At 39.0% G+C, this 27,657-nt stretch overlaps 1 protein-coding gene across 1 annotated transcript; it reads left to right on the forward strand.

The window, feature by feature from the left end:
* The first annotated feature begins 3,463 nt into the window (after positions 1–3,463).
* On the forward strand, positions 3,464–4,096 carry LOC110734778. The gene has a single exon (XM_021914927.1). The coding sequence runs from the start codon at positions 3,464–3,466 to the stop codon at positions 4,094–4,096; it is 633 nt and encodes a 210-aa protein (XP_021770619.1).
* The last annotated feature ends 23,561 nt before the right edge of the window (positions 4,097–27,657 follow it).

Genomic DNA, 27,657 nt, shown 5'->3' on the forward strand with positions numbered 1-27,657 from the left:
ATCAAGATTGGGTTCAGGGACTTTTTGGTGATCGAAATAGTTGAAACAAATCTCAGCATATGAGCAACATTCCACCTTTAAAGTATTTTCCCTACAATAAGGTTTAGATGAGTACAATGCACTCTCATCTGCCATCTCTTTCTTGACTTCTTCCACAGTTTTCATCATACACAAAGTGGTGTAGAGATGACCCCAACAAGTGACCAACCACAATGGGCCACCAACATTCTCTAAACTCTGACCTGCAATCAGAGTTTCTCTACATCTAAATAGACATCTGTATAATTGTTTTAATAAAATTGGACCTAGAGCTACAACGGATTTGTTCTGAGCAATGTTCACTGCTTGCAATAACAGTGCAAAAATGTTGCCAGACTTGCACATCATTAAACGAGTAAGGGCAAATAAGATAAAGAGCACCTCTTCCTCCTATGACACCATAGTAGAGTATGATGATGATACAAAATATGAGATATAGGCATTGAAGCTGACCTTGCTACTTTTGGATGTTGCTAATATCTGCTTCAGAAGGTTGTGACTTCTGTTATATAAAGGTCCATCGCCTTCAATCAAGCTGAACACTTTAACCTATTGGCCTTCATCATGATAAGTCGTGTTTTGTGCGTATTTATTAGCTTATTTTTGGTTGGTTTTATTAGCTTAGTCGAGTGTTTTAGTCCATTTTGGTGTAATTTGGTTTAGTTTCGATGATTCGATGCTTTTATGGGTAGTTTCGTTGTTTTTGATGTATTTCAGGATTAACGGAGCTAATTGAGTGAAAATGAAGCAAAACGTTGATGAAATACTTGACAAATATGATACCTGTTCACTATTATGCTCATAACGTTTGATATACAAATGATAATGGAGTGATTCAAATTGCATTGGAAAGTAGACTTGAAGAACTTTCCAAAAATATATTACACGCCTCAAACAGAGCTCTGGATATGAAGTTATGACTGATTTAAGATGAGTGATACGCGCAGCAGGGGAGGCACGTCCGTGCCTGGAAGGCAGAACCTGCAACAATTTTGCTACGTATAGAGGCACTTCTGTGCCTATGGAGAGGCACGTCCGTGCCTCCTGGGATTCTTGTGCGCCAAGGCTTGTCCGATCTTCTTATCTTTTTAGGCTTATATAAATACTTTTTAGCCTTGTTTCCTAGCATTCATAAAGTTTTATTTTATTCTCTAATTCACATTGTTAAGAACTAGTTCTCTCTATTTTATTTCCTTTACTTTTGTAATTCAAGATTCAAGATTTACACTTTCCGCCTTCAGTTTAATTCAAGATTTGGTATTTTCTTTTCATCTCTTATTTCTTAATTATGTTTTCTTTAATTATTTTTGTTATTGTTTATTCCATTATGAGTGAATAGATTTCCTATTCCAAGATCTAGGGTAGCCCAATTATGATTGATGCATGAATTAATTCTTTAAATTCTCTAATGACTTTTGCAATTGCTATGCTAAATTGATCGTTATTATGCCAATACTAGGTTAGACGTAATCTTAGTATTGTGATTATTCCATTGTTTCTATCACAACGAGAGTTGGGTTTAAACAGATTTGAGTAGATCAATTTAGGGTTTGATATTCAACACGAGAGTAGTTGGGTTGATAATTGGGAAGTTAGAGTAATGTGTTTAATGTCTCTAATTTTCATGATACCATGAGTATAGGCTTGATTGTATGTTAGGGAAGCCATTGATACTCGAGAGAGGTCCTTGTTATTTATTAGGGTTCACTTTTCCCCGTTCAATTGGAATCGTATGTTAGGGGTAGAAATATAATTGCATCAAGCGTAATTGTGGTGATACTTGATCTTGGATGTTTTAATTACTTGATTTCTTCATATTCTTTAGTTTATTTTCGAATTTTCCATACATTAGTTCCTTAGTTAATCAATCATTATTGATTCTTGCTTAGTAGGTTTTTGAGTCTAATTAATTATTTTTGAACCTTAGTCTCTTGGGATTCGACCCTTGCTTATCCTGCTACATAGTAGTGGTCAGTTAGGTTATATTTTGTTAGGTACGCGACACACCTATCAAATTTTGGCGCCGTTGCCGGGGACTAACGGTTTCATTGGATTATTTGTGATTCGTTTTTGCTAGGCTTATTTCGTTGCTTCGGCTATTTTCTCTTGTGTTTTTGATACTCTTTCTCTAGTTTTCTTGTTGCATGCCCACACGAAGCTCAGGTTCGGAAGATATAGTACCTTTTGATTCTGAAATCGAAGCAATCGCAAGAAGAAGGGCAGGTAGAAGAAGAATGAGAAATGAAACTAATAGAAACATGGTTGACCAACCCACGAAATCCCTTTTGGAGTACGGTATTCCTGATACGACTACCGGAATCCTTTCTAGCATCGTAAGACCACCTGTGACGGCTCAACACTTCGAGCTCAAGCCACAGTTCATACAGTTCATCTCCAATGATTCATTCGCAGGGCTACCACATGATTGCCCCATAAGTCATATAGACAGCTTTTGGGAGAAATGTGATACTATGAAGTTGAACAGTGTTACAGATGATGCAATCAGGCTACGCCTTTTCCTTTATCACTTCGAGATAGGGCAAAGGAGTGGTTAAGAGATGAAGGCACTGGCTCGTTCGATACATGGGACAAGTTAGTGAAGGCCTTCCTAGTGAAGTTTTTAGGGAATGAGAAGACTGCAAGATTGAGGAATGAGCTACAAACTTTTAAGCAGTCAGATGATGAGTCTCTCTATGAGGCTTGGAGGAGATTTAAAAGATTGCAGAGACAATGCCCTCACCATGGCATTCCAGATTGGATTTTGATGCAAACCTTTTACAATGGCATGACTCATGAGTTTCGTATTTACATAGATGTTGCGTCAGGAGGTTTTCTCTTGACAAAGAACCCCACTGAAGTTAGGGAGCTCATAGAGAAGATGGCGGCTAATGATAACTATCATCCTGCAGGCCGAAACACTGTGAAAAAGGGAGGTAAACTTGATGTTTATGCTTTAAATATGCTAACTAGTTCTGTGCAGGCACTAACAAGCAGGTTTGATAAGTTCCAAGCAGGAACTTCTAACACCCCACAGGAGTTGTGTCAGTTATGTAATGTGCAGGGTCATGTTGCTCCAGATTGCCCACAGATTTTGCAGAATACAGAAGAGATGTCAATTGAGCAAGCTAATGCTTTCTACTCCTCTAACCCAAAGAGACCTTATGACCCTTATTCCAACACCTACAATGAAGGATGGAAACACCATCCTTACTTCTCATACAAAAATTCCCAAGCACAAAAAAACCCTCCACCACCACCTCCACCCAACACCTACAACCAACCACCACCTGGTTTCCAACAGAAAACACTTAATGCCCACTAACCAAGCCTAGAGGTGACATTAGAGAGCTTTATAACCGCAACAAACAGTGCCATCCAACATCAAAATAGCTCTATCCAACAGTTGTAGGCTCAGGGTAAACTTATGGAGAATCAGATAAGTCAATTGGCCAACCAATTTAGCCAAGACCTAAAGACTCCAGGAACCTTCCCGGGCCAGACTGAACAATCTCAAAAAGGCCAAATGAATGTCATCACCCTAAGGAGTGGAAAGCAGTTGGAAGATCCTCCTACCAAGGAGCCATCAAGGGAGGTCATTGGAGAAGTAGGTGCAAGTGAGAAGAAAGTAGAAGATGCTAGGGTCGTGGAAGCATCAAAGGAAGCACCACCAAAGCCACTTGCTCCATATGTGCCTAAGGTTCCTTTTCCTCAAAGGTTAGCACAAGCTAAACTTGAGAAAAAGTTCAGTAAATTCCTCGATATTCTTAAAAAGCTTCATATTAATATTCCATTCCTAGATGCCATATCTGAGATGCCTTCTTATGCAAATTTTTTAAAAGATATGCTATCTAACAAGAGGAAATTAGAAGAGATTACTACAGTTGCTTTGAATGCAGAGTGCAGTGCTATTTTGCAGAACACTCTCCCTAAGAAATTAGGAGATCCAGGTAGCTATTCAATACCAGTGAAGCTTGGAGATATTGAGATCAATAGGGCACTATGCGATCTAGGTGCAAGTGTGAGCCTTATACCGCTGTCCATATCCAAGAAGCTATAGATGAGTGAGCTTAAACCTACACGAATATCTCTACAACTTGCAGACAGGTCAGTGAAGTTTCCTTTGGGTGTACTTGAGGATGTACCCCTCAGAGTAGGTAAATTTTTCATTCCATGTGATTTTGTTGTGATGGAGATGGAAGAAGATGTGAATGTTCCGATCATACTTGGTAGACCTTTCCTAGCTACTGCAGGTGCAATCATAGACATGAAGAAAGGTAAGATCACTTTTGAAGTAGGTGATGAAAAGTTGGAATACTCACTTTTGAATGTCATGGGTGCTCCCTCTACGGGAGACACTATTTATCAGATAAGCCAACTTTCGCAACAGGTGAACCGCCTATTGACTCTTCAAGATCAAGCGAAGGTTCAGAAAGAACAATACAATGCTATCTTTCTTAGAAGAGATGAACTATTTCCGAAGCAAATTGTTGAGAAGGTGTGCATCAAGGAGCCTAGAAAGGACGTAATAAGCAAGGATGTTCAAGGCTCCAAATATGTAGCTCCACCGGCCAATGATGAACTGGTACCCTTCTCGCAACGGTTGTCAAAAACCGTGCTTGATGTGCATAACTCTACGTTTGATGGTGGTACCTGTTTGAGAATAGATGCTACTAACCCCCCGTTTGATAGGTATGTGTTTGACAGGAATTTCTTGAAAGGAAAGGATAAAGTTCCACCCGATGGCATGTTAGGCTATATGAAGGTGAATTCGATTATAAGGCAAGTGAATAAGCCGATGAAAGTGTCGCTTGGAGGAATTAATGAACCACATCGCGGTCCTCCTCCTCCGTGTAATGATCCCGGTTGAGCCAACAAGGGAGGTCGAGCTAAAGACCTTTTAAACAAGCGCTAAATGGGAGGCAACCCATTCTCGAGTTCTTACTCTTTTTTCGTTAATTTTTTTTCTTCTTTAATTTCATTATTTTTCTTGATTTTTTTTGTTTTGATTCTTGTGTCTAGCTTTTGTTTTGTTTGTAGTCTTTTTATATAGGTGAAAAGTAAGCAAAAAAAAGAAGAAACAAGGAGGAAAAGAGCCAAGAAGAAGAAAAATAAGGAGAATTTGCATTTCTGCAGAGGCACGTCCGTGCCTCCTCATAGGCACGTCCATGCCTCTGAGGCAAAAAGTTGGGGAGCTTAATTTCTGGAGATGCACGTCCGTGCCTCTGATCTTCGTGTAAAAAAAAAAACTGCATAAGCAGGCACGTCCGTGCCTCTGAGGCAGAATGTTTTGAAAACTTGATTTCTGAAGAGGCACGTCCGTGTCTCCTAGCAGGCACGTCCGTTCCCCCCCCCCCTCGAAATAGAGGCACAGGCTCCCTCACTCTTTCATTCACAATTTCTCCACTTTCAAACTCAAGAGCTTCTCTCTCCTCTCCTTTCACTCAAAATTTTCGGCCTTCCCCTCTTCAATCCATCACCCAAACTCACAAATTTTTACATAATCTTCAACATTCTCATCTTTCTACTTAATTCTCACACTCCATTATCAATAAAAATCATCCCAAACACAATTTTGCCCAATTTTCCAAGAAACCCTAGATTCAAAAATCAATTTGGGGATTTTTGATTTAAAGCTCTTTGGAGCAATTGGAAGGCAAGGAAGGGATTCAAGGGTGCTATATACATCAATTGTGGATCATTTGCGGGTATTTAACACCCACCATACCTTGGGTAACCCCTTTTCTCACACTTTCTCTCTCTAGGTTTTCATGAATAACTTGTTATAAATTGTTCATAAAAATTGTTAGAGATTGTTAATCGTGTTTGGTTTGTTCAATTTGTTTGGATATTTGTGATTATATGTTGGTGTAGTGTGATTGAAAAACTATTATTAATCTTGAAGCATTGTTGGAGTATTGTTGAATTATTGTGGACTTTTGTGAATTTGTGGTCGATTGATTGCTTGTTTGTGTTCTTGAATTGATATACATTGATTGTTAATTGAACTCATGGCATCCTCATCTCACCAAAGAAGAAATAGGCCTAGGAACACCTCTTCCAAAAGCCTTAGAACCCCACCCGTTCCACAACCTCCTCCCGTACCACTTGCCCATATTCCACCCATTGAGACTTTTGGGATCGATTTTAAGGGTAATGAAGAACACTTAAACAATTTTCTTCGCATTAGATCACGACCCTTAGTGCCTACACGATTTTTTGACCAAGAGGCTATGGAAAGCTTGGGTATGGGAGGTGAGGTTCAACGCATTCTTAGCCGTCTAGGATGGGATGGCTTCTTAGCCAAACATGCCAACACCTACTCCAATATCACCTACGAGTTCCTTTCTACCTTAGAAGTCCGTTTTAGACCGGACGGCCACACTCCTAGGGACGTTTCTTTCAACTTGTTTGGTGAACGTCACACCCTTACGGTGAGGGAGGTTAATGTCTTGTTAGGCTTCCCCACCTTCGGCCAAATAGGTAGGCCAAATTACAGTAGGTTGACTGGCTATAATGACCTTAACATGTGGCGGGATTTAACTGGGCTAGATGACTACGACCCTAGCCATTCGAAGACCTCATGTATAGTTCACCCGGCCATGAGACTTATATGCCGACTCTTTTCCTAGACCCTTTTTGCTAGATGTAACACAGGAGGAGTTTGCTCGGCCAAGGAACTCTATTTTCTATGGCATTTGCTTTGCCACCCCGACCCCACTGAGGCAGACGACATGATTAACCCTGGGGCATGGTTTTTAGATCACCTATATAATGTAGCCTTGGGGTCCGGGGAGATTGTTATAGGTGGTATGCTTTCTTTGTTGGTTGTTGGCTATGTGCAGGACTGGGCAGGTATCGACCAGTACAGGGTTGGAGGCCCCACCACGTTGAGCTTTCAGAGCTTCCAGCAGATGTGCTGGGTAAAGAGGCACCGCAACGCCCAAGGTTTTGTGTGGTTGGTCGGACGCCCCACTCTACCCCGACCGGTTCCTTATGCTTACCTCCCGAGGTTCGGGATCCCTCAGGTGGCCGGGAGGGATACATGGATTATCCCTCCTGACTTCATGTGGCCACCACATAACATCGAGGGAGTCCCACTGCCTATGGGGGAGGGAGTCCAGTTGCTTGGTGGTGAGGGGCATGCATATGGTGGTGAGAGACATGCGCACATGGAGCAGGATGCTCCACATCAGGAGACCCACGCCCCACCTACTTTGGAGGAGCAGATAGCCTCCATGAGGGCCGATCTCAACCATGTCGTGCTAGGCATGGGTGACTTGAGGAGGGACGTCAATGAGACCCAGAGAGCGGTCACAAATATGTCGATGTCCCATGATAGCATGGCGACCACCTTCGGCGACCTGCGAGATCAACTTGCCGCCTTCCAGGCTGAGTTCTATGATATAGGGGCATGATGAGACAACACTTCCAGGGCAGTTCTAGTACCGACTCGAGGTATGGTTTTCCCCCCACCCCTCCTAATCAGTAGTTTGTTTTTCCCTTCCCCTTGTTTATTTGCTTTGATTTGTGCATACATTGAGGACAATGTATGGTCTAGCTTGGGGGAGGATTTGCTTTTCACCTTGTATATATTAGATTTATTTCAGTTTTTGGGTAGTTTATTTCTTTCTAGTGTCGAATAATATGCCATTGCATGACTATGCTTCTATGATTATAATCACATATGTGTGCTTTTTGAAACAAAAAGAGTTTTTGAAAACCCATTCATTGATGTGCTTGGATTTGAGCTAGGTTGTGGCCAGGATGGTCTCCCTGCCCTACTTATGTGAATAGTTTGTGTACCCGGTGAGAGTCTTGAGCCTTATTTGACTGATTTCACTCTACCTCAGTCATGTTTCTTCTTGTGTGATTAGATTGTCCTACATATAATCGAATTCTTGGTCTTGCTTTTTGACTAATTGAGACTTTATGATGCATGTCGCGAAAAGATGATTGAAATTTCCTTGTAGAAATTAGAGCCTCCACATTTTAGGCCTTCATGTTTTTTCTTTCTGTTTTTATTTATTTTTATTTTACATTCACCCGTAGGTTGAACCAATTTGAGCCATATTAACCCCTTCTTGATACCCTACATTTAAAGCTTTAGAGCTATTTTTCTAGGTTTATTTTGAAGGTGTTTTACATTTGTTAAGCCCAATGAGTGTGAATGATGTTGAAAAAAACGAAAAGCTCGAAAAAAATGAAAAAAAAAGAAAGAAAAAAAAAAGAAAAGAAAAAAAGAGAAAAGAAGGGAGATTATGAGAAAAGAAAAAGAAAAAAAAAAAGAAGAAAATAAATATGGTCTTAAAGGCCCTTGAAAAAAATAGAGAAGTCTTCCATTTTATTTTTATTTAATCCCTTCCTCTTTGTATGAAAAGAAAAAAAAAACGCAAAAAGAAAAGAAAGAATAAAGGGCTATGTTTATAATTGTATGGAGTTGGAGGAAATAAGGTTGGATTGAACCCGACATTTGAATGTGTAGTGGGATTAGGATTTGTTTTATTTTGAGCACCACATTCCCAAAATACGTCGTCTAACCCTTATTTACCGAGCTTACCTAATATGGATTTCATGATTTTCGTGTTTGCATCACTCACTAAAAGTGGAGAAAGTCATATTGCAAGCCTAAAGAGGCCGGTTGTGTGAAGTTGATATGCATGCTATGCTTAGGTTGAGTGGCTTCATATTTCACCCCGTAAACACATGAGCGTTTATTGTTTTTATTTTCACAACTAAAGTGAGAGCTATTCATGTTTGTGTGAGTTGGTATGGGGAGATGTGTGGTAAGATTGGTTGTCAAGTCCAAGTATATGAGATGAATGGTGGTTTTTGTGCAAGTTGACTCTTGATTTCGTTTTTATTGTGTTTTTGAACTTGATGACACATTGTGATTGTTTGAGGAGTTGTCATTCTCCTCCCTTATGATTCATGGTTAAATGCTTGAGGACAAGCATTAGTCTAGCTTAGGGGAGTTTGATAAGTCGTGTTTTGTGCGTATTTATTAGCTTATTTTTTTGTTGGTTTTATTAGCTTAGTCGAGTGTTTTAGTCCATTTTGGTGTAATTTGGTTTAATTTCGATGATTCAATGCTTTTATGGGTAGTTTCGTTGTTTTTGATGTATTTCAGGATTAACGGAGCTAATTGAGTGAAAATGAAGCAAAACGTTGATGAAATACTTGACAAATATGATACCTGTTCACTATTATCCTCATAACGTTTCATATACAAATGATAATGGAGTGATTCAAATTGCATTGGAAAGTAGACTTGAAGACCTTTCCAACAATATATTACACGCCTCAAACGAAGCTTCGGATGTGAAGTTATGAGTGATTTAAGATGAGTGATACGCGCAGCAGGGGAGGCACTTCTGTGCCCAGCACAGGCACGTCTGTGCCTGGAAGGCAGAAACTGCAACAATTTTGCTACGTATAGAGGCACGTCCGTGCCTATGGAGAGGCACGTCCGTGCCTCATGGGATTCTTGTGCGCCAAGGCTTGGCCGATCTTCTTATCTTTTTAGGCTTATATAAATACTTTTTAGCCTTGTTTCCTAGCATTCATAAAGTTTTATTTTATTCTCTAATTCACATTGTTTAGAACTAAATCTCTCTATTTATTTCCTTTACTTTTGTAATTCAAGATTCAAGATTTATACTTTCCGCCTTTAGTTTAATTCAAGATTTGGTATTTTCTTTTCATCTCTTATTTCTTAATTATGTTTTCTTTAATTATTTTTGTTATTGTTTATTCCATTATGAGTGAATAGATTTCCTATTCCAAGATCTAGGGTAGCCCAATTATGATTGATGGATGAATTAATTCTTTAAATTCTCTAATGACTTTTGCAATTGCTATGCTAAATTGATCGTGATTATGCAATACTAGGTTAGACGTAATCTTAGTATTGTGATTATTCCATTGTTTCTATCACAACGAGAGTTGGGTTTAAACGGATTTGAGTAGATCAATTTAGGGTTTGATATTCAACACGAGAGTAGTTGGGTTGATAATTGGGAAGTTAGAGTAATGTGTTTAATGTCTCTAATTTGCATGATACCATGAGTATAGGCTTGATTGTATGTTAGGGAAGCCATTGATACTCGAGAGAGGTCCTTGTTTTTTATTAGGGTTTACTTTTCCCCGTTCAATTGGAATCGTATGTTAGGGGTAGAAATATAATTGCATCAAGCGTAATTGTGGTGATACTTGATCTTGGATGTTTTAATTACTTGATTTCTTCATATTCTTTAGTTTATTTTCGAATTTTCCATACATTAGTTCCTTAGTTTATCGATCATTATTGATTCTTGCTTAGTAGGAATTTGAGTCTAATTAATTATTTTTGAACCTTAGTCTGTTGGGATTTGACCCTTGCTTGCCCTGCTACATAGTAGTGGTCAGTTAGGTTATATTTTTTAGGTACGCGACACGCCTATCACATCACCATAATGGGATAGGCCAATGAGGAAAGCAATATCAGCTAGGGGTGTTCAAAAATACCCGACCCGCTGACCCGATGACCCGGTGTAAATTAGTCGGGTTTTTTTTAAAAAAAAAAAATCAATTTTGCAGGTCAGGTACCAGAGCCGAGAAATATATGTTGCTGTGGGGTCGGGTCATGGGCCGGTCTTTTTAGCCGGCGGGCACCCAAAGACCCATTAAGTGTTTTTTTAAATTTTTTATTTCTTTCGGATCCTTAATTAGTAGCTGTTAGGGTTTATTGGCTTTTCACATTTCCCTACTTTTACAGCCGTATTTCCCTCTCTCTCTTTCTCTGGTTTTTTCTTTTAATCTCCGTATTCATCTTACATTATTTCATTCCTTCTCTCGATCTAGCCTATTATTGAAATACCTACTCCTTAAATTCTTGACTCATGGTCGTTCTTATTCATCAATGGATCTCGTGATTCATGTTTTAAATCAATCGATCTATTTCACTCGTCTTTAGGAACTTGGGCCACTTCCAAATGATTGGCTTGTAGTTGCAGCACATTAGATCATGAAGCAAGTGATCCAATGGAGTAAATCATTGTCATGAGCTACTGGTACTACCAAAGTACCAATGGTCTTTTTTTTTTTTGTAAAATTTTTTTTTTGTATGTATTATTAATTTGATACTACACCTCGAGGACCTCCAATAGTTCCTTCTTTAATATTATTATTATTATTTTTACATTAGATCTTTTGTTTTTATGTTTGGTTGTTTAATGTTCCTTGATACCAATAGGCAACAACAATATATATTTTCCTATGTTATGGTAACACATTTTTGGGTAGCAAATTGTTATGGTAACAAATTCGGGTACCCTATGACCTGACCCGAGAAAATCGGGTACCCGGTTTTCTCGGGTCGGGTCATGGGTCGTGTTTTAAACTATCCAAAAATATGTGTACCTACTTTTTTGGATACCAAAAAGCCCGGTTACCCGGATTTAAACACCCCTTATATCAGTAAGGGTTACAATCATGCAACCTTGGCGCATGATAAATAGTTAACACAAGATCCCAGAGCGACATGAGGGCACATGTCAACGACCCGTTGAATGGAATCTTACCATATGTCGTCAGTCTAAGGAAACTGAAAATGCTCTTCTTCTCCCATGAGGAGTGGAATTTGGAAAGCTGCATGAGCCAACCCCTAGCTGTGAGGTCTTGTATCCAACCTTTAATTGGATTCTTGCTTAAAATCCAATTGTCGTTTGGATGTTATTCAATAAATGCAGCAGGGCGAGGTGAACCTTTACCGAGGATACACTTAATTAACTTGGGCTAAATTTGCTTTCAAAAATCTTGCTGAGCATTAAGAGAAGAAAGATGAAAGTGAAACGCTGGCCTTATGGAGGCTGTGCCTTTCATAATGCCGTGTTCAGTGGTCGAAGATGAAATATGCCAAAGGAAGTCAGATATGAAGTTCTGAGAGTATTTGCTTATCAATTCGCATAATTTATGAGCCTCAATCGAACATTCTTTAACCAGATGAGGTTTGAGCACTTCTTGCAAAGGAAGAGAGGTCATTTTGTACTTTGCAAAGATCAAACGAATGAAGGTTAAAAAGATTGGAAGGTTAGAGAGTTATTTGGCGATGAGATAATGTAAAGGATACTTTGAAGGTTTTTATAGCTTTTCCAAGTGTTGGAGAGTAAGTTAAATTGTGCCGTTTGATTTCATTCAGACACAAAACGATGCAAATGGTTTAACAGAGTCTGATAAAAAGAAATTAATTTTAAATTGAAATTGAGAGGCGCAACCTTAAACGCAGCGTTTTAGGGCTCAACAAAAAATTTGAAATTAAGCAATGATAGCAAGAAATTACCAAATTACCCTTTGATGTAGCTTATCAAATAACAATGTTGATAGCTTTTTATAAGGTAATTGCTAAGTAATTTCCGAAAAATCACATATTATATAAATTGATCAGGGCATTTATTTCAACTCATAAATACAGGTTGAGATAATTAAATCTCTTTTCACTGAAAATACGGAAGGTGTCTGAGAAGCCAACTTCAATAAATTTTCCAAAAACTTCAATAGATTTTCCCTTAATCTTTTCCTTCACTGTAGCTATGGAAAGTCCAACTGCTAGTACTGTCGAGTCTCATCCAAATGGGGTAACCAAAGTTGACTATCTATGGAGCTCCCTAGGACAGAGAAGCTTTGCTTAGGAGAAGAGGATAGCCAAGAACTAGAAAAAGTGTTGGCTTTGGAGAAGTGGGATAGGATGGAGAAGGTCAGAAGGAAGCTAAAAAGGCAGAAGACGCTGAATGCCATCACCAGGCTAGGTTTGGCAATGCACGTTTTAGCTTTAATTTTGATTTGGTTCTATGGGATGAACTAGTTATGAGGAAAAGGAGTCATAGGCATGGAAGGGATGAAGGTGACCTTGCAAAGAAAAGGCAACAAAAGAAAGCAAATAAGTCACCACCAAGACGTTTGAGCAGGATGGTGATAATAGAGCAAGGAGATAGTTCTGATCTATCTTTTGATATGTTCGAACAAGCACACAAAATCCTCAAAAGCCCTAATCACACTTGGGATTGATCAAGGCTAGGGTTTGTTCGGTTTGATTTCTTTTGTCCCAATGAACTAACTTTTGATTAAAGAGTTAAGTACTCAAACATGATGTGTTGCATGTTCTTAGTTGTACTAAAACTAAGTACTTAAGCATGTTTTTGATCATGTCTTAACTCTTTAAAGGATATTTTCTATATTGTTTAAACTTGGATATGTCTGATTAAATATTTATTCAATGTAAAGTATAAATATTTTGGTTATTTCATCAGGCGATACAATTGATTCATTATAATTATACCCACACAAATATATTTTTTATGGTTTGTAAATTAAAATATATGGGTTATAATTATAATTACTTACTCAATTTACCAAGTGACAGATAACAATATTTGTTGACATTTAATTGAAAAAACACTTTTAAATTCTTCATAAAATTAAATGATTAGTAATTATTAACTTGCAAGTGAAAGTTACCAAGTAATTTCCATGACGATTTATCTTAAAAATTCATCCCCCTTAATAAATTTTTTGGATAAACGATTTCGAGAATGTGGAAGGTTACGTGGTTTCACCACGATACATTGAAGTAACGGAGAATGTTAAACGTTAAAGGACATAAGGGTGATTATATATATGTGTAGTCAATTCACTCAAATTTTCCTTCTTCATTAAGCCAAGCTTATTTCTCTCTCTAAGAATCAACATTTAGAGTTTGTTTCTTTTCTTGAATTACTCGAATAAAATAATTACAATGGAGGAGGAGTTTATTCATGAAGAAATGCCACACGATGATGAAGAATTACAAAATGAGAATCAAGGAGAGCAAGGTCAAGCACAAGATGAAGCGATAGCGCCATGGCTAATATTTGTACCAGAAAATAGCATTGAATACTTGATGAAAGAATATTGCTCTTTGAAGTATCCTGGTGTCGTTCCAAATCACCATTTGGCCATTAACATGCACTCAAAATGGATCCAGAATTATAGGAAAAGGAAGAGATGAATGATCAACAGACGAATTATAAAAAAATATGGAGATAAACTATTGATCATAAGAGATCTTGTATCGCCATCGCTTTTACCGTGGGTTCAGATGCTGATCTTCTTAGAATTAACATCTTACCCAAACTTGAGGAAGATGATGACAAGGCCAATGCTGCGTTAGTATGCAAGGGTTGGGCGCGAGAAGTAAGGGTCGTTTATCCCCCCACATGTAATAGGCTACTCGTTCGTTGTGGCACACATTACAATGTCAAGGTGACTAGAGGTCCAAAAGGGGAGGCCCATATCCTGAGATATTGGTGTGCATGTGAGTGCTGGGATCACTCAATCGCTCGGCGTAGCGTGGATTGGAGACTAATGAGTCCTATTGAGGACTGGGATTTCGAAGCCTATCTGAAGGACCTCATTATGAAAAGGGCGCTAGCAATGATCAAAGATGATCCTAGGTACTAGAGGCGTTTCAATAAGTATATCATTGTATATATTTAGCCTTCAGTCTTCAAAAGAGCATACACGATTCAAAACTTATAAGTTTTGAAATGCTCTCCTTTTGTAATTATTTCATCTCTATAAATATTAAGTAATGTCTAAGAATTATGTGTTCTTTAATATTTACAAAATGGAACATACACAGTACTTTTTATTTGTGTGAAAAAAGTCATAATTTGGTCGGTTTCAAATGCATCAACCACCCAAATTAGGGGGGCATTTGTTATACCCAAAAATCGGATTTTTGACTTTTTTTTTTTACTCTTATTGACTTTCTTAACTCTAACCAAATACAATGAGTCTTAGAGTCAGTGAAAAACCTTTGGGCTAACTTAGCCAAGAAATAAGAGGAATTGGGCTAATATCATTTGAAAGCCTAATGGACGAAAGCCGGTTTAGAGGCAATGGATATTTTAATTTTCGAATAGAGTTGGTGCCAAGAAACATAACCGCACAACAGTTTTGGGAGTAAGCCATAACCGCTCCATTTCGCTTATAAATAAGGAGTGTGAGGATCAAAGGAGGACATCAGCTAATCAATCAACAACAAGCATTTCATTTCTTTTAAGCTTTCTTCTTAGCTTTCGTAGTTTCCCTTGGCTTAGTAGCCAAGTGATAGTTTAGTTTATCCCTTAGCATGTATTGAAGATCGTTTGTCTTTTCCAATTGTATGATCATGGATGTAACCTCTCCTTAAACTCATACAGTTGTAGATTTGACTTTATCCTTTAATTAATGGAATGCATTCGTATCTTTTGTTATATGTTTATCTACTCGCGTCGTTTCTTTGAGTAATCTAACTTGCTTTACTTTCTTTGGGAAAGCTTCCTTATTGTTTGTGTTGTTACGTTAGCAAGGTTATCAATCTTTGAAACCGGCAAGTCGAGGGGCCACCCCCTAATACTCTAGAACAAGATAGCGTATTTAACTTGTTGGCAAATAACAATATTTGCCCCGAACACATATTTATAAACTTGAAGATTTAATGTATAGTTTTATACATGTATATTTAACAACAATCTATAATAACATAGATTAATCTCATTTCTTTTATTTTCTCATACATAAAACCTATAGCTATTTTGAATATGTAACCCAAAATATGTGTTATTGAACTTTTTAAGATAATGTTGTTCTATTCTATAACAATTGAAGAACGAAGTAAATTAATGATTTTAGGATACTTGATTTTGGATTATATATGTTGATGTTCAATAATGATTAAAAAAATATTTTAAATAATACGAGTACTGATATAAATGTAACTAATTAATAATCTGTATTTATATTTCATCACATAATTTTTATTATAAACCTCATTTTCAATATACATATAATATCTTGGGGCATCACTCTGGGCAAAAAACTAGTTGGGAATTTAAACACTTTTTCAGGTTAATTCACTTATTGTAATCTATTACCTCCAGCATTTAAAAAAAAAAAAAAACAAAATCAAAATTTGAAACTGCCGTCATTCAGAAAATTCCATTTCATTTATATGAGGTTATTTATATATTTATTTATATATTCGTAATTACTACTTACTTCCAATAAACTAGCAGTAACAAAAAAAAAAAAGGAAAAAAAAGAAGTATTGAAAAAAAGAAGTATCGAGTCTGCTTAAACACTAACATTAAGAAATGTGGAAAGCATTTAACATTACTTCATATAATATGTAATTAAACATGTACAAAAGAAAGAACATTTCAAAACGTAAGAGTCTTGAATTGTGAATGCTCTTAAATAAGGCCTAAATATATAGAAATATATTTATTGAGAAGCCTCCTAGTAACTAGTATCATCCTTGATTTTAGCCACAACCCTCTGCAGAGTAGTATCTATAAGGTAAGCTTCAAACTCGTCATCGCTAAGCTCCACTAACTCCCAATTTGAAAAGAATGGTGTCCTTCCAACAAGTGTATCATTCCGATAAAGGGTTCGGAATTATTAGAAAGCTAATTCTTCAGTGAGGCCGCTTTCGATCAGTAATATTGATGTATAATTAATGTTACGGCTTAATCTTGACTGAACCCTTCAGGTCGCATTCCAATCAAATAACCGATCCGAGACGACGAATCAATCCAAAGGATTAGATGAGTCAATAGAGTATTACGAACAAACACGTCGGGTATCAAGCTTAGAGCGTCGAAACCGAGCGTCTCAAGTTAATTCGAATTCAGAATTCGACGAGACATAGAATCAAGCAAGCGACAAGTACGACCCAAGCCGTAGCCTAGCATTGGCCAAGTCATGCAAGTGTTAGGCGAGGCGAGGTCACCAACCGCATGAATGCTAGCATGGTGGGCATCGCCCAGCACTCGCACATCCTATAGCATGAGCATCGCAAGCTTCGTGCTATGCGTGTGTGTGATATGGCTGTGCGTGCTTGCTAGCATAGCAGCACCAGCCATCGTAGCATGCTGGGCATCGCACAGCACGGCTCGCAGCATCGCAAGCCATGCGTGTGTGTGCTGTGGCTATGCATACATGGCTGTGCGTGCTTGCTAGCATAGCAGCATCAGCCACTCGCAGCAGCAGCTGGGCCACGCTATTACACGCAACGCAACAGCAGCAGCAGCCCGCAATGCATGCGTGGCTTGCTTTCTCCGCGCATGCGATGTGCGAGCTGGCAGCCAGCCCAACCTTGGTGCTAGGCGCCAGTTGAGCAGCCTTGGCAGCTAAGGTGGGTAGCTAGCCAGCTGTGCAAGGGAGGCCAGCTCACGGTTTGTGGAGGCGACCGGTTTAAGGAGTTTGCTTGGGGAGCAAGTGTGGTATGGCCCCCGCTCATTCTTCCCTTAAATGGTCCTCACCTAACCTTGCTCACCATTTGTTACTTGGCGCTTGTTGATTCATTTTGTATTTTAATTTGTTTTTAGATTTAAATAAATTAGGAAAAATGAAATTCTCCCACATCGATGGGGAATGGGAAATTAAGGCTCCATTCCATATAAATACCCAAGTTTTGGGTTTTGGAAAAAGCACTTGAGTTGAACTCAATAAGGCATCTCCTTGAAAATGAGAAAACCTTTAAGTTCGTAATACTCTAGTTTTTCTTTGGTCTAGCCCGGCTAACCTTCGGGTAGAGACCGCCCGGGTCGGGTTGTGGGTGCAAGCCATCGGAGGCTTACGCACCTGCGAGGCTAGAGCTTTCAAGTAAGAGCTCGTAAGAGAGCGAAGCTCACGTCGAGGATAAGAATGTCTTTTCTCTTTCACTCTATTGTTGTTTAATTATGTGATTGTATGTTTAGTTACATTAATCAATGTGCGGGTCTTGGGCGGGTTTCATACCGCGTAGTGTCGGACACTACGAAACCCAACAGCGGTATCGGAGCCGCGCTCACTTTAATTATTGTAACTAATAATTAATTGAGGTGATTTAAAATGGATTTAAATTTCTGGTTTTGGTTTCTAATTAGATTAGAAACTCATTTTAATTAGTCTTAATCTCGCACTTTACTAATTTTGGCTCATGAACCTAGATTTTGACCCAAAAGTAGTGAAGGTGGAATCGATGTTCTAATTTAACCTTTTTTAGGGCTGTCCAGAAGCCAAACTCCACCCATAAACATGTTTTTGAGGGGTTTTTCGTTTTTGACGAAAAATTTTAAATCTTTAAACCTAGATTAATTATGGCATGTTAAAGGTAGATTAAATGTATGGTTGCATCACTAATCTACTGCAGTAATAAACCTTATTAAGCATGTTTATGAAGTCATAATTTGTGCTTGATTTGGTATGCTCATTTTTCACATAAACTTGAAATTTCACAATGTTGCAAATTAATTGCTTCAATTGTGAATGTTTATGGTGAATGTGTAATTTTGAAGTCCCTAATATGTCAAAGATCCAATATTTAATTGTTTATTTGATTGAAACTTTGATTTCTAAATTCCATGTTGAACTAATTTTTGGATTTAATCATTTTAGAGTTGATTAAAGTCCTAAAAGTTCAAAACTTATGATTGAAATTTAATTAATCTTCATATTGGAAGATGTAATTTTTCAATTATACACAAGTTAGTGTTGGAAATTTTTCATTAGATGAATAGGTTTATTTTTCCAACCTCTTTAATTTTGTCAAATCTCATTATTAATTTATGTATGGTTAAATGAATTGTGAGTATAGCCCTTCATTTTTGTAGCATCATGATGAACCTAAAATTTAGTTAAAGAATGTTTCTCGAATAATTTTGGTTTGTGCACTATAAAATTGAATTTATTTAAGTTAGACTTGTTATATTTTCATTCTTGTTCAATGTTAGTTCTAAAATAAATTTAGAATCAATTTCATGCCACACACATATCGGGATTATAATCTCGAGACAAGTGCAGGCAAATCAAGGCAAGGACCGCTCAAAAACACACCCTTGGGCTAGCCGGGCTGCTCACGCAACCCACATGTGGCTACCAAGGTGTGCGTGTGGGCTGGCTTACCCCCTTGATGCGCTAAAGTGTGGTGTGTGCATGTAAGTGCACACTTGTTGCTGCAGTATGAGTGCATTTGCTGCGGTATTGTGCGGCACAAGGGGTAGCAAGCCAACAATGCTAGCAGGCCACCCACAAGCTGCCAGCGCCAGCAACATGCGAGCATGCGTAGCATGCTGCGAAGCTGCTGGTGCCAGTAGGTGTGGGGTGTGCTTCTGGTTGGGTAGGCCAACACCCTAGGCACGCATAGCCAAAGGCCTTGGTGCCTAGCAAGCCTAGCCCCGTGGCTTGCGTGTTAGGCACTCGGCCATTTGGTGGGCTATATTTTAGCGTTATTTGGGCCGTTTTAATTATTTATTTAACTATTTTAACGAGGCTAGGCCTCGGTTCCTCCGGCACTTGCAAATAATTTGGAAAAATATGGGTTAACCGGCTTAATTAATTGGATTAATTAAGTTGGATGTGGAATTTAGTGGGTGCTTTGCTAATTACTTGAGCTAATTTATTGCGTTTAAATCACATAATCGATTAACAACTTTGACTAGTTTTAATTAGGGGCGTTAATCGGATTAACCACCTAAGTTAGTTACTAGTTTGCGCGTTTTATGCATTGTTACTGGTTTTATGTTGTAAAATGCATGGGCCATTAGCAAATAGTGAATGGATGAATGAAATGTATATTGTATCACAGGTTTTGTGAAAATGGCAACTAGTAGGGCCCGACTAGGATAGTAAATACAGATTGCGATCCGTTATGTATTTTTGTAAATCTAAATACGGTCTGTGTACCGTTGCGTATTTTTGTACCTTAATATTTAGATTAATCCTAGTCATAGTAACTAGTAGTTGCATATTCGATGGAGATCTCTCAAAGAAGGCGTTTCTAAGAGGACAAGCCAAGAAGTTGCATCAAAGACCCATGGTGATTTGAAGATTGAAGGGGTTATGCTAGTTGCCAAATGCATCTTTTACTTTTGTTCTATATATATAATTGTTTTTATATAAATGATTGATTGGTATGATAGATGCATGTTTAGGATTTCAAATGTTGCGATGATTAATTAAGTTCACTTAAATCAATCAACATAGAAACCTTAGTTCCCTATAAAATTGAGCTAAAATTTGTCATTCCAAGAACAACACTTACCAAACTAATGCGCGTAGTGATGGGCTACGCCAAAGCGAGGCATCACTACTTCCCTAGGAACGTAAGGTATACTAGGTATACGAGTTGGTCTTGGTTAAGCTCAACGATATCAGTAAGGAGTCCTTAGATTTCGTGGCAATGGAGATAAAATGTCAAGAAAGCATTAGATGCGACATTTTATTGAACCAAGAGTAGCTTAGAGCTATTAGCAATTAGATTGCTTACCCTAAAATATTAAGTGTTAAGACAAGCCAAAGCATGCTTAATCACCTTTTATTTTTGGGATCTTGGAATTGTTTTATTCTCGCGTAAAAGGGACTAATATTAATTCGTGGATAAAACGCTCAATAAGATTAAAAATTCGAGAGGACGAGTAATAAAGTCAACGTGACAAAACTGACAGTCAAAGTGCTTTAGAAGCAGCTATTGACATTAATTAGAGTGCTTCAAAAGCAGCTGCTGACATTGGTCAAAGTCAAACCGACAATGCAAATGCTCAACCTATTACCCTACGTAGGTCGCAACGGCTAAGATCTCAACCAGACAGATACCTCGGTGTTGTCTTAACCGAAGATTAAGATATCCTAGTTATGGACGGAGATGAGCCAGCAATGTACAAAAAAGCTATGACGAGCCCCGACTCTACAAAATGTCAAGAGGCCATTAAATCCAAGATTGACTCCATGTTTGAAAATCAAGTCTGGGACATGGTTGATTTGCTCGAAAGTTACACACCTATCGGTTGCAAATGGATTTTCAATTTGAAAACTGACAAAGATGGAAATGTATCTGTATACAAAGCTAGATTGGTGGCAAAAGGTTACAGGAAAATTCACAGCGTTGATTATGATTAAACCTTTTCGCCAGCCGCCATGATTAAGTCCGTCCGGATTATCCTAGAAATTGCCGCATATTATGATTATGAAATATGGCAAATGGATGTCAAAACCGCCTTCCTCAATGGGATTTTGGAAGAAACTGTGTACATGACACAGCCGGAAGGTTTTTTCGATTCAAGGAATGTTGGGAAGGTATGCAAGCTTGAAAAGTCCATTTATGGACTTAAGAAATGGACTTAAGTAGGCAAGCAAAAGTTGGAATCTGCGATTTGATGAAGCCATTAGTGATTTTGGTTTTATCAAGAATCCATATGAATCTTGTGTTTACAAGAAGGTCAGTGGGAGTGACATCGCATTCCACGTCTTATATGTCGATGACATTTTAATCATTGGAAACAACACTAAATGTTAGAGTCCGTGAAGGGCTTGCTTGGAAAGTGCTTTTCAATGAAGGACTTGGGGAGAGGCATAGTAACTATTAGGCATTAAGACCTATAGGTATAGATCTAAAACGATGATTGGATTGAGCCAAAGTAGTTATATTGATAAGGTACTAGCACGATTCAACATGGAAGGGGACAATAGAATGGACCTACCCATGTCACATGGCATAACTCTCAGCAAGAAGCAGTGTCCACAGACAGCTGATGAGCGAGAGAGGATGAGTTAGATTCCGATTCCATATGCTTTGCTTATTGGATCGATCATGTATGCCATGATATGTATTAGGCCGGATGTATCGCATGCCTTGAGTGCTACGAGCCGATACCAATCAGATCCAGGAGAGGCGCATTGGACTGCGGCCAAGAATATCCTAAAATACCTGAAAAGTAACAAGGATAAGTTTCTGGTCTATGGTTGTAGTGATGATTTGGTTATTAAAGGTTATACCGACACAAGCTTCAAGACTGAAAGAGACGACTCCAAGTCGCAATCAGGGTACATATTCTGCCTAAATGGAGGAGTGTTTAGTGAGAAGAGTGCTAAGCAAAGCACCACTGCATATTCTACAACTGAAGACAAATACTTGGCAGCTTCGGAAGCGGCTAAGGACGCAATTTAGATTCGTAAGTTCATTAGTGAACTTGATGTTGTACCCTCCATCAAGGGTCCGATAGACCTCTATTGTGATAACAATGGAGCTATTGCTCAGGCCAGGGAGCCAAGGGTGTTGGGTTTTGTAGTGTCTGACATTACGTAGAAGAGAAACCCGCCCAATACCCACCCATTAATTAAAGCAACTTAACATGCAATCACATAGTTAACAACATAAGAGAGAGAAGGAGAAAAGACATTCTTACCCTTAACGCGTGCTTCGCTCGTTTAACGAGCTCTTACTTGAAAGCTTAACCTCGTAAGTGCAAAGGCCTCCTACGGCTTGCACCCACGACCCGACCCGAGCGATCTTAATCCTGAAGGTTAGTCGGGACATGACCAAATAAAACTCGAGTATTACAAACTTAAAGGTTTTCTCATTAATGATTAGATGCCTTATTGAGTTCACCTCAAGTGATTTTGCCCAAACCCAAAACTTGGGTATTTATAGGGAAAGGAGACTTGATCTCTCTTCTCCCATCAATGTCGGAGATCAACAAGCTCTAAGTGTCACATGGATGAAGAAGGTTGGTGAGGACCACTAAAACGGGGGACCAAAGCACCTTGCTCCCCAAGCCAAACACCAAGCAAATGGTCCCCTCCCATGACCGGGTTGACCAAGCCACATGGCTGGCTGACAGCCTGCCTTGGCTGCCAAGGTTGCCAGCTGGCGCCTAGCACCAAGGCTGGGAAGCCCAGCCAACCAACACACATCCAGCCTGCACATGTGTTGTTGCGATGTTGTTTCTTGGTGCGTGTCTCTTCTTGGTGCTGCTACGCAAGCACGCACACCCCACTCAGCTTGCACCCGCATGCGTGCAGCAAGCAGGCCACACATGCGGGCTGGTGTTGTGCTGTGAGGCGATGCGGGGTGTGCTTATGCAAGGTCTAGCTGCGTGTGGCTGATGCTGCTGTGCTAGCAAGCACCTATAGCCACAACGCATGCATGCTAGGAATTCTGCCTGCGATTCTTGAGGTAGCAAGGCCCAGAAAGCACTTGCGTGCTGCTAGCCTTGCGATGCTTGCGGCAGGGGTTCTTTTTGTGAGACACTAGCATGCATGCGCTGCTAGCAAGCTCGGCATGGTGCGTGGTCTAGGCTAGCGTAGCACTCGCATGGTTCGGCCAACGCGAGGCTACGACTTAGCTCGAACTTGTTGTTTGTTTGACGCTCGGTTTTGACGCTCGAAGCTCGATTTCCGATGTCTTTGTTCGTAATACTCTAATGATTCATCTAATCCTTCGGATTGATTCGTCGTCTCGGATCGGTTATTCGATTGGGGTGCGACCTGAAGGGTTTAGTTAAGATTAAGCTGTAATATAAATTACACATTAATATTACCGATCGGAAGCGGCCTCCACCTAGGCATTTCGATCACTTGACCTCCCTGAAGATTTAGCTTTCTCAAAATTCCTAACCCTCTATCAGATTAATACACTTGTTAGAAGGACACCATTCCTTTCAGTCTCCCACTCGTCCTTCCGGACAAGTGTGCAATTAGTGTAAAGCCCCTTTCCTAAGTCGCTTAATGTCTCTTCATGAACTCTAAGGTAAGATTCTTCATCATCCTTATTACGTCCAAAAGTGTTTCTCGATTTCCGTGTTTGACTGTCAGTAAGCAGATGATTTCTAAAATCCATCTGAGCATGGCCATGCATTTTCACAGTCTCGCTCTTTGAGAGGCCTTGTAAACAACAAAGACATATTCCCTGTCTTGCATTGTTAGCTTCCCTTACTAAGAGGACCTAGTTGCCCGAGTGTTTCCGTTATTATCCCCATTTACGGCAGATGTTTGACAACATCAAAACGACTAGTACTTAAACAAGAGAACTTACAGTACTCATGGTCGAGGAAAAAGGTTCCGATAGCTATAATGAGAAATATACTTATGACGATTTTATATTTCTTAAAGTGTTCTCATAGGCGATCTGGTATAGTTCTAAACCAATAAGAAACGGTGTTATAAATCATACTACACACTAATCTCAAGTGGTCATTAATCATCCATCGTTTAAATGACCTTGATTAGGGATAATTTTTAATTTAAATATTCAATGTTCACTTAATAGGTGTTTCTTTATCCAAGACATGGTCTTAATACCGTGTTTTGAATATTCTCATAAATCGAATGGACTCATTATTTAATTCTAAACCACAATTAAATAGAAATGGAGTAATAATGAATTTGCACAAAATTTAATTGCTCCAAAACTGAATGGTTCAACATAGTGTTTTACATTAAGACATCAAGTTTAATTAAAACACGTATTCAAGGAAATCAAAGCCAATCTCCAACATGCTTGATTCCCATTGCCTCAACGTGCTTGTTATGCTTCACTTAAGGCAAATGTTTAGTCAATGGATCGGCTACATTGTCGTACGTTCAAATCTTACAAATTCTTATTTCACCCTCGGACTTCCATTCCGTTATCATGTGAAATCGCCGCTTGACATGTTTGATCTTCTGATGTTCCCTTGGCTCTCTGGCCTGAGCAATAGCTCCATTGTTATCACAATAGTTGTCTATTGGACCCTTGATGGGAGGTACAACATCAAGTTCACTAATGAACTTACGAATCCAAACTGCTTCCTTAGCTACTTCTGAAGCTGCCAAGTATTCAGCTTCAGTTGTAGAACCTGCAGTGGTGCTTTACTCAGCACTCTTCCAACTAAACGCTCCTCCATTTAGGTAGAATATGTATCATGACTGCGACTTGGAGTCGTCTCTGTCAATCTTGAAGCTCGCGTCAGTATAACCTTCAACAACCAATCATTGCTCCCACTATAGGCTAGAAATTTATCCTTGTTTCTTTTCAGGTACTTTAGGATATTCTTGGTCGCAGTCCAATGCGCCTCTCCTGGGTTTGATCAGTATCGGCTCATAGCACTCATGGCATACGATACATCCGGCCTAGTACATATCATGGCATACATGATTGATCCAATAAGCGAAGCATGTAGAATCTGATTCATCCTCTCTCGCTCATCAGGAGTTTGTGGACACTGCTTCTTACTGAGAGTTATGACATGTGATATGGGTAGGTGCCCTCTTTTGGCCCCTTCCATGTTGAATCGTGCCAGTACCTTATCAATATAAGTACTTTGGCTCAATCCTATCATCCCTTTAGATCTATCCCAATAGATTTTAATGCCCAATATGCATCGTGCCTCTCCCAAGTCCTTAATTGAAAAGCACTTTCCAAGCAAGCCCTTTACGGACTCTAACAGTTTAATGCTGTTTCCAATGAGCAATATATCATCGACATATATGATGAGGAACCCGATGTCACTCCCACTGACCTTCTTGTAAACACAAGACTCATTTGGATTCTTGATAAAACCAAAATTACTAATGGCTTCATCGAATCGCAAATTCCAACTTCTGCTTGCCTGCTTTACTCCATAGATGGACTTCTTAAGCTTGCATAATTTCCCTACATTGCTTGAATCGAAAAAACCTTCCAGCTGTGTCATGTACAAAGTTTCTTCCGAAATCCCATTAAGGAAGGTGGTTTTGACATCCATTTCCCATATTTCATAATCATAATATGCAACAATTGCTAAGATAATTCGGACGAATTTAAGCATGGCAACTGGCAAAAAGGTTTCATCATAATCAACGTCGTGAATTTGTCGTTACCCTTTTGCCACCAATCTAGCTTTGTATATAGATAATTTCCATCTTTGTCTGTTTTCAACATGAAAATCCATTTGCAACCGATAGCTGTGTAACCTTTGGGCAAATCAACCAAGTCCCAGACTTGATTTTCAAACATGTAGTCCATCTTGGATTTCATGGCCTCTTGCCATTTTGTAGAGTCGGGGCTCGTCATAGCTTATTTGTACATCCATCCATAACTAGGATGTCTTGATCTTCGGTTAAGACAATACCGAGATATCTGTCTGGTTGAGATCTTGGCCGTTGCGACCTACGCAGGGTAATAGGTTAAGCATTTGCATTGTCGGTTTGACTCTGACCAATGTCATTAGCTGCTTCTAAAGCACTTTGATTTTCAGTTTTGTCAGGTTGACTTTGTTGCTCGTCCTCTCGAACTTCATCGAGTTTGATTTTCCTCCCACTTGTCATTTTGGAAAGGTGTTCCTTCTCCAAAAAGACACCATCACGAGCAACAAACACTTTGTTTGCGGATTTGTTGTAGCAGTAATACCCTTTGGTTACTTTTGGGTATCCCACAAAGAAACACATGTCTGATTTTGGGTGAAGCTTGTCAGAAATTAATCTCTTGACATATGCTTCGCAACCCCAAATCATAAGAAAAGACAACCTCGGAGTTTTCTTCGTCCATAATTCATATGAAGTCTTTTCGACAGCTTTTGATGGAGCACGGTTCAGTGTTAATGTCGCGGTTAGAAGTGCGTGTCCCTTGAAAGATAAAGGAAGTTCACTAAGACCCATCATTGATCGGACAATGTCTAACAAGGTTCGATTCCTCCGTTCGGGCACTCCGTTCCATTGTGCAGTTTGGGAGGTGTCAATTATGAAATAATACCATTTTCTTTCAAGTGATTGACGAATTCGTGGCTCAAATACTCGCCACCTCGATCCGATCGAAGTTCTTGATTTTCTTGCCAAGCTGATTTTCAACTTCACTTATAAACTCTTTGAATTTCTCAAAAGGTTTGGATTTGTTCGACATAAGGTAGACATAAGCATATCTACTATAGTCGTCGGTAATGAAATATCAATAACCTTGCCTTGCGGGTGTACTCATCGGTCCACTTACATCCATATGTATAAGACCCAAGAAGTCACTAGCCCTTTCTCCTAACTTGGAGAATGGTTGTTTTATCATCTTTCCTAATAAACATCCTTCACAATTTTGAAACGACTCTAACTCGAATGAGTCAAGAATACCTTCATGAAGAAGTTTCTTAATGTGTTTGATGTTAATGTGGCAAAGACGACAATGCCACAAGTAGGTTTGATTCGAATCGATGGTCTTAGCTCTTTTGACGGTATTGTTAATGTTATAAATTTGTGTGCCTAAAGAAAGCACATAAAGACCATTTTCTGAATATGCCTTACCATATAAAACATTATCTAAATAAAACGAACAACTATTGTCTTTTATTCGAAATTCAAATCCCTTGGCGTCCAACGCCGATATTGAAATAATGTTTTTGGTAACTCTTGAAACATGATAATCATTGTCAAGTTCTAAAACAAGCCCAGAGGACAAAGACAAATTGAGAGTTCCGACGGATACGACAGACATCTTTGCTCCATTGCGGACCCAAAGCTCGACCTCTCCCTTCTCTAGCCTCCTATTTATCCTTAGTCCTTGAGCATTGGAACAAAGGTGTGAGCCACATCCGGTATCTAATACCCATGATGTTTTGCTAGCGAAGTTTAAGTCTATAACAAAAATACCTAATATAGAAGCAACGGTGCCGTTCTTCTTATCTTCCTTGAATTTGAGGCTATCTTGCTTCCAATTTTCTTTTTTCTTGCAGTAGAAACATTCAAAATCGGATTTAGAAGATCGAGGCTACCTTCTTGTCCTTTCCGCTCTTAGCAGCACTTGACTTAGGCGGAAAATTCTTCTTCCTTTTCCCTTTAAAGCTTCTCTACTTGCCCGAGCGC

This window comes from Chenopodium quinoa, unplaced genomic scaffold, assembly GCF_001683475.1.
Source record: "Chenopodium quinoa cultivar QQ74 unplaced genomic scaffold, ASM168347v1, whole genome shotgun sequence".
Classification (NCBI taxonomy): Eukaryota; Viridiplantae; Streptophyta; class Magnoliopsida; order Caryophyllales; family Amaranthaceae; genus Chenopodium; species Chenopodium quinoa.

Excerpts from the sequence above, each read along its gene's own strand:
- LOC110734778 (XM_021914927.1), top strand. The coding sequence starts at position 3,464 with ATGGAGAATCAGATAAGTCAATTGGCCAACCAATTTAGCCAAGACCTA.